Source organism: Meleagris gallopavo, chromosome 6 (assembly GCF_000146605.3).
Source record: "Meleagris gallopavo isolate NT-WF06-2002-E0010 breed Aviagen turkey brand Nicholas breeding stock chromosome 6, Turkey_5.1, whole genome shotgun sequence".
Lineage (NCBI taxonomy): Eukaryota > Metazoa > Chordata > Aves > Galliformes > Phasianidae > Meleagris > Meleagris gallopavo.
The window spans coordinates 46,880,485-46,888,968 of NC_015016.2; the positions used below are offsets into that span (position 1 = coordinate 46,880,485).

At 41.0% G+C, this 8,484-nt stretch overlaps 1 protein-coding gene across 5 annotated transcripts in view; it reads left to right on the forward strand.

Annotated features, from left to right (window-relative positions):
- The window catches only part of PDE1C (phosphodiesterase 1C), a 311,651-nt gene that overhangs the window by 153,945 nt on the left and 149,222 nt on the right, over positions 1 to 8,484 (forward strand). For 4 of the 5 annotated variants that reach the window (XM_010713055.3, XM_010713056.3, XM_010713058.3 and 1 more), the window contains exon 2: positions 1,105 to 1,131. The exons of the other annotated variant lie outside the window; for it this stretch is intronic. In XM_010713055.3, the coding sequence (XP_010711357.1) occupies positions 1,105 to 1,131 (27 nt within the window). The remainder of the gene's footprint in view (positions 1 to 1,104; positions 1,132 to 8,484) is intronic. 5 annotated transcript variants of the gene reach the window in all.

The window sequence follows — 8,484 nt, forward strand, 5'->3', positions numbered from 1 at the left end:
AATGTAAATTTTTTCCCCTATTTTCAAGAAAGAATACCCCTTATTTGGGTATGCTGGTCCTGTCTGACTTAGACAATATTCCATCTGCAGTACTATCAGATGAGGACGTGGAGTTGGATGCTTACAACACAACACCATTACTACATATTCAGAAGGCAGGGACCACCTCTTAGTGTTTTGCTGAGCAGCAGGATGTTAATTTTGCACTCTTCATTGTAGTCCTCACTGTGTTACCATCACTGCTTGTGAAGTTCAGAGCTCACCAGTTTCAGTTTAACTTACAAAAGCATGGAAGAACTCAAGTGAGATCGGTGCCCTGCTTTGCCAGGCACTGTACAAAGCCATTGAATGCACTGTTGCAAGATAATGAGTTAACATTCAAAGTACAGTGCAGAAATACCTCTGCAGCTGACTGTATGGCCACACAGCAGGATTTCTGATTGGATGTTGACACCTTGTGCCACTGCCTGTAGAGGACAAGCACACCTTGCAGCCTTTACCACAACTGATGCAGTGGAAAGGTGGGGTTGTTAGGTTGTTAGCATCCCATTGTCCTTGCCATTGTCCTGGGCACAGCTCACTTAGGTCCTGACCTGCACGCATTGTGGCACCTGGGATTTGGCAGAGAATGGAACTCGTGAGGACCTGGGCTTTCTTTCCAGAGCAGAGCTGCTGTAAAATCACTACAGCTTTGCACTGATTGACCACAGCAATGTAGCTGATGCATCACATCACCATCACTATAACATAGTGGGCTCTCCACATATCAGACCACATCTCTGTGCTGTATGGAGACACAAAAAGTGCACCTCAGCATGAGAAGGTGGTTCCTGTCACTTGCTGTTTAGAGTAGTAATTGATTCCAGCTGCTGTGACACTTTCTTAAGTAAAAGGGCAAGAAACACACAGGCAAACTCACTCCTCTTTCTGCTGCAGTTAAATGCAACAGCTGCTGAATTTAGCTGGAGATAGCTGCATTAATTTTGGAACCATCTTATGGCATAAGTGTCATCCCTTAATTGCCCCTATTGCTGACAGCCTCCTTTTCTCATCCTCACCAGTTGAGCTTTCTTATCTCAGTTGTGTTTTGTTCTTTTCCTGCAGGAGAAAATACAAGAAAACATCGCAAAGGTAAGACTAAATCACAGAGGTATGGAAGGTATTTGTGAGTTATCTGTCTCTTTTTTGTTAGGGGGTTTGAAGGAGGATTTTCCTGTTACAAGATTGGTTTTGTTCCCAATGAAATGCCATTCCATAGATTGTTGCCCTATTTGAAGGCCAATCTTGCACTGCTGCTCCGCATTCCCTCTGGTGCAAGTGATAGTCCTCCTCTGTGATGTTGGTGGAAGATCTCTTGAGTGAAGGCAAAAATGTTTGCCCTTGAAGGTCAAACCTTAATAAAGGTCACTGTGTTCCTTCTGCACGATCTGCTGGTTCTAACTGCTATCACTTACTCATCCTGTAATAAAAAAATAGATTGTCGGCTTGTAGTGTTGCTAATGATCTGTGCCTTTGCAGGAGACTGAAGGGAAGCAGCATCTTGTCGATTAACAGGCCCTATTACAGCTCCCTGATTCAGTTAACTGACTGCCTCCTTGCAGGAGGGAGGACTAATGGGATTCTTTGGCAGATTTGGTTTTCCTTCCTGGGAGCCCTTATGCTTGGTTTCTTCAGACCACACTCTCTACAGCCCAGTTTTTTGGGGCTGAGCTGACTCCTACTCCACATCTGGAGCATTAATTGGTGGCTTAGTCTCATGACATGCTGAGTATCTTTAGTTTGTGTCAACTTTAACTGCATTTGAGACTCCTGCAGAGTGCTTCCTAAAGACTAAACCCTGCAGCTCTAGTGAGCCAACCCTTCCCTGTTATGTGGTGCTGGATGATGGCAGCTTCGCTGTTGCCTTGTGCTTCAGATGACCACCCCATGCAACACTGGTGGGACAGGCTGTGGATATGCTTGAGTCAAAACCAAGAGAAATGGCAATGTGGTGGCGTGAGTCACTGATGTGGTGTCCTTGAGTTGTGACAGGTCAGTGGAAAGGGCTTATTCAGGGGTTCATGTGCTGAACTGTGCAGGTGGGCGTTGCATAGAGTGAAAAGCAGAGTAGAGAGAAGGTGGATGTTTTTCTAGATGTTCTTCTGCATTTGGAGCTATACTACTTCTGCACACAGCTCCACTTTTGCCCCATGTTTCCCTTGCTGTTCCATGAATGTTAATTATGAAGATGTCTGTGGCCAGAGGTGTGAAGCTGCTGCAAGAGGGTTTATGCTGGGCCTGAAATGTTTTCCAGAATGAATGATTGCTGTTTGTGTGTTCGTGTCCTGCACTGCTTGCGTTGTCCAGTACCATGTTTTATTTGGATGTATTTTCTGTGTACATAGCCTTAGTATCAGAGAGGCTTGTGTTTGGCATCTGTTTTGTATGGGAGAGTGCAACCTCAGAAGATAGTTACAAGCTCCTACAATCTTGTATCAGTGACATTGTGCAGATGAAATGCGTCTGAAATGGCAATCTATTTGAGCATACCATTGCAAGGTTAAGCTTTCCCCACCAGATGGACAGTTTGCACGTATTGCCAACTGATCCAGAAGCATGATGTCTGGAAAAGGAGGTGGTAAGGTAGCAGTGCATCAAGAGGCTGGCATTCAGTAGCATCTATCTGAGATGGTAATTCCAGAAATACACATAAACTTGCATCTTCTTCATTTCTCTTTGTGGAACGTTGTCAGTAATCACATAATAATGCAAAAGTGGTATTAAACAGTACTTGACTATGCAAGAGGAATGCTCTTCCATACCCTGCAGTGTAAAGAAACAGTTTTCCCTGAGTTCCTTGTTGAGAAGGAAGTTGTGCAAGAGAAGTTGTGAGAAAGAGCCCAAATGAAGTCTGAACCACACTAAAATTGTAATTGGAAATAACAGATGCTGACTTCTGCGTTGATCATTCTCCTAATTGAGTTGACTTAAATGCTTTTGTAACAATAATATATTGATACAATTTTCCTCATAAAGTTGGAAGTTTCACAGCTGTCTAGACAACCCTAATTTCATTACTCTCCACCTAGTAATTGCAGCTGAACCACTGAACTGTGATAGTGATTAATCACAGTAGTGTTGGAGAAGCAAGATATTTAATGAGAACTCAGGTCATCTATCATTCTTCTATCTCACTCACCTTGGGTAAGTGATGAGTGGGTAGCTCAGGCAATGGTAGCTTGGAGACGGTGTCAGCAAGAGGGAGAGTAGACAGAAAGCAGAAGCTTTCATGAACTCCTCGGTCCTGCATTGCTGCTGCTTTTTCTGGAGCACCTGTAACCTCGGTCGTGTTCTGTGTGACTGCTGAGACTCCCAGCAACCCAAAAGCACCGAGCTGTGGGATGCCTGTGGGAGGTGCCCACTGCCTTCTGTTCACTGAGGGATGAGCAAGAAATGAACCTCTCACGTAGACCTTTGCAATCCCTTCTTAGGTTAGCTTCATCTCCTCTGATGAAGTTATCTGCTGGAAAAGCAGTTCAGCCATCTGTAGGCAATCCAGGAGGCTCCTGGAATGCATGGAGGAGAAATTATTGCGCAAAGTAATAGAGAGCCCCACCAAAGGGCATGCAGTATTGGACCTGTTACTCACCAGTGCAAATGAACTGATTGGTGACATCAGGATTGGAGGCTGCCTGTTCTGTAATGATTATGCAATGGTGGAATTGACAATCCTAAAGAATATGCAACAGACAAATAGTGAAACTAGGACACTAAATTTTAGGAAAGCCAACTTCTGGGTCTTCAGGGGGTTAGTCAACAAAATCTTGTGAAAAACTGTCCTCAAAGACAAGTGAGTCTTTGAGGAACAGAGCTGGCGGATCTTCAAGGAAGCTTTCCTTAATCCACTAAAGCTCTCCATCCCCAGGTGTAGGAAGTCAGGAAAGGAAGGCAAGAGGCTGGCATGGCTGAACTGGGACCTGTTGGTCAAACCAGAAAGCAGGAAATGCACAGGCAGTGTAAGCAGGGACAGGTATCCTGGAAGGAGTCTAGGGATATTGCTAGGCTGAGTAGGGATGGGATGAGGAAGGCCAAAGCCCAGCTGGAACTGAACTTGTCAAGAGGGCAAGAAGGAGGGCAAAAAAGGCTTCTGCAGGTATATCAATAAGAAAAGGAAAGTCCCATAAGAGGGTGTACGTCCTACAGAGAGGTACAGGCAGGCTGATAACAACAGACAAGGAAAAGGCTGAGGTACTCAACAACTTTTTTGCCTCAGTCTTCACTGTCAACTGCTCTTCACACACCCCTCAAAGCAGGTGGGTCAGAAGGTGGGGAGTGGGGAAGCAATGTCCTTCCTGCCGTAAGCAAAGATCAGGTTCCTATTAAGGAATGTTCATAAGTCTATGGGACCCCCAGAGTCTGAGGGAATTGGGTGATGTTGTCACCAAGCCACTCTCAGTGATATTTAAAAAGTCACGGTGATCAGGTGAAGTCCCTGATGACTGGAAAAAAGGCAGTGTAACACCAATTTTTAAGATAGGTAGAAAGGATGACCCGGAGAACTACTGACCTGTCCACCTGACCTCTGTGCTGCGGAAGATGATGGAACGGATCCTCCTGGAAGCTATGCTAAGGCACATGGAAAAGAGGGAGGTGATATGGAACATCTAGCATCGCTCCACCAAAAGCTGGTCCTGTCTGACCAACTGTGTGGTGCTCTGTGATGGTGTACTTGCATCAGAGAAGGGAAGAGATAGTGGTGCCATCTATCTGGATTTCAGTGAGGCCTTTGACATGGCTCTCCACATCATCCTTGTTTCTAAATTGGAAAGATACAGATTTGCTGGCAAAAAATGCATAGCTAATGGGGATGACTGTTGAAAAAGAGAGCTGAGAATTTGCTCTGTCCAGTAGTGTTATTGTGCTCTTTGCAGCTGTTGTATTTGTATATATGGAAATAAATAGGATCATTAGTTTTAGAGAGATCTATGTATAAGAGGGGAGAGATTTAGATTGGGTATAAGAAAAAAGTTTTTTACAATAAGGGTGAAGTGATGGGACAGGTTACCCAGAGAGGTGGTGGCTGCCCTGTCCCTGGAGACTTTCAAGGTCAGGCTGGATGGGGCTCTGAGCTGTAGGCATGCTGGTTCATTGCAGGAGAGTTGAACTAGATGACCTTTAAGAATCCCTTCCAATCAAATGATTTTATGATTCTGTGACTTCAAGTTCAGCCAGTGCAGTCAGTTTAGCACTTCTAAGGACTCACTCAGGTCCTATATATCTTCTCAAGATTTGTCAAACGAATGATCCTGTGTTAGAAGACATACTTTTTATTTTATTTTATTTTATTTTATTTTATTTTATTTTATTTTATTTTATTTTATTTTATTTTATTTTATTTTTTTGCCATTATGATCATAGAATAGCTTGAGTTGGAAGGGACTTCAAATACCATCTAGTTCCAACCCCCAGTAATTTGCACTAATGCATGTGTACTCAGCCAGTAACACAGAACTGTGTCTGTTGTGTTTTGGTTTAGCTACATGTTGATTAATTGCACAATTTTATTTTTTTTTAAGATGCAGACGCTTCTCGTAAAGTTAACTCATTTTATATAAAAACTAAGTGAAGACTCCCAATATTTTATCCATCCCTCATGAATGAATGTATTTTTTTTCCTCTAACTACCTACTAATGCCATATATGAAATATAAGAATAGAAAAAGGTAACCAAAGTGCTTTTGAAATATGGCTGTGACACTGAGAGAAGCATTTTAAAAGGCCTTCCAAAACACTAATGTGATGTCTTTAGAAACAAGATTATGTCATCATGAAAAAAGGTCAGTTTGTGATACAAAGCACACAGTTGGACCATGAAAATTCCCTAATTTTCAGAGGGATTTTGCTGTTTCTTCTTCATGCAATCAGGCAGTAAACACATAAACTGTTCTTTGCCATCTTTTTCCCACATTTTCCTTTTCTTTCTCCACTGTGCCCGTGCTTCTCAGTTCCAGTTTGCTCTGGCATTTAGTTAATACACTCAGGGGAAAGAATGTCAATGTGAACACCCTTCTTTAAAAAAAGGGTGGTTTTTTTTTTAAGTGATATATATGCTAGTGTGTAGCTTTAGCAGACAAGTGTCTTCAGGACACTTCACTTCGGAGGAAAATAATCCACTGTCTGTTTTGGATTACTTCACAATGCTGGTAAACTGCTAGCCTTGCAATTCTTGGTAGTCTGTAGGTAAAGCATTTACTCAGGGACAAATCCTACAGCTTTACCATTTGCAGAAAACTGCACTAGTGTCAGTCTTGTCCTTTAATGCTCCTAGAACAGACTAAAGAAAAGGAAGCATTGGTGCTCTCTGAAAGCTCGTTGTCACAGTAAGGGCATTATATAGGGAGACTGTTGTCAGTGCTATCGATAGGGAACCATCAAATAATGTAGACTGGGGAAGACCTCTGGAGATTGTCTCTTCCTGTTCCCAATGCTTTGGGACATCAGCGTGTCCTTGGTTAAAATTTGGCATTCAGCATCTCACTCAATTTGACAATATATTTAGTCATATAGTACTTAATTCTGACACCACTTAATTTTCGCAGCTTATCTATTGACCTTGCAAGGTTATCTTAATTACAAATAATAAAAATTCCCCTAATTCCTTAAGCCTTACAAGTAATTATAATACTGCTTAGCTTAGTTTTTCTTTATTGCTGGATTGTCTCCAATACTATATATATATAGGATGCATTAAAGGTTGATGGCTTAATCAGTAGCATGCACATGCAAATGTACAACCAAATATGTCAAAATTCTCTGTGAAGTGCAAATTCTTTTGGCTACTGAGATCTCCTCAGCTCACTGCTGTTACTTCAGCAGGACTTCATGAAACTCTCCATTTCAGGGAAGCTGGTGTTAATTTTTCAGTTCATTGCTGCTGGGCAGTTTGCAAACCGAGACTAACTTATTAATAATAAGTAATATTACAAGTGGAACTAGTTCTGTTAAATTTAATGAATATTGAATTCCACCAAAAAGGTACTGACTTATTGAATGTTGTTTATTAAGTGCAGTGCAGAATCATAGGTGCATTGGGAAAAAAATTGAAAATGATATTTAAGTAAAGCTTGTAATTAATTTGCACAAGAACGGCCAATTTGAAGTGTCATTGCCAACCTTAATTTGATATTTCCTAGCATTCCGGGTGCTTGACTTTGCAATCTGAATGATCTTTTAATGTAGTTTAAGTGCAGTCATTGTGGCAGCATTACACAGCTGTGAATAAAAAAGCTAAGTGCTGGTTGGGCTTTAGTTCATGGAGGAAGCTAATATTTGGCTGTGTGCAGAGAAACGTCATGTTGAGCAGGGAAGAAAATTCCAGCTTTTTTTCTCCTAGAACTTTGTGTAAGAAGAAAACCTTAAAAATGACCCTCATTTTTACATATTCTCCCTCTTTTTTACCTTCTCCCATTTCCCTCTTACGAGAACTGGAAGGTGCATTGAGATTGGACTCCATACAGACACGCACATTTTTTTCTTGCTCTTGAAATCTTGCTGAGTTTTTCTACACAAAATGTAACAGCTGTTTCTTAATATGATGGCTTAATGTGGTGATAGAGGAAGATATAAATTTTGGATTCTTGACAAGAGTAATGGGACTTCTTTATCCAGAATAAGAGCAATTTCAAAATAATTCTGAAAAACGACTAGTGATGAAATGTTTCTTACTGTTTTATGTTGCTATTATTTTATCAATATCTATTTTATGCCATATCTCATATTACGGTGTTGAAAAATTATCAATAAATGCAAGATTTTAATGATTAATGACTATTAAAATATTTAAGATAGCAAGCACAGTTTTTCCAGCTGATTTATTATACATCCAAAAATTATTGGTTGTATAGAATTGATTTTAACAGTAACTCATGTTGCATGATAAGGAATGGGTTCTGCCAGATTTGAACATGGCAAGTGTAGCTCATGCTGCTGAAGTGCTGTGATGCCAAGTGTCCTTCACAATAAAAAAGCTGTGTCAAGGTTTTTCCTAAAAGTGTTCATGCTTAGGTCACAGACTTCGTTATCATTTCAGCAGAGCTGATAACACACATCTGCTTTTGCACTGGTTCTCTATCCATATATGAAACTGATTTTCGTAACTGGTATCATCTAGCTTCAGGTTTTACAGAGACTGTACAGAATGCTTCAGGGTTTTAGATCATGTTTTTTGCTGGATCCTGAAAATGCATTCGTATTACTCTTCCATAGATGAAGGGAAACCAGAATATCTATAACATTTTAGGGGAAGTTATTTGTAATCCCTGATTTTGCAACATTTGTTCCCTTTTTGGTAGAGTAAAATTGGTGTGAAATGACTTTGAAAAGTATAGATGCTTTCTTTTTTAAAATTCTTAGTTCCTGACAAGTTTTCCTCATCAAGCCCTGGGGAAATACACGGAACGGAAGCAGTCTTGTTTCTTCTCCTTTTCTAGGCTTTGTTTTGGAAAA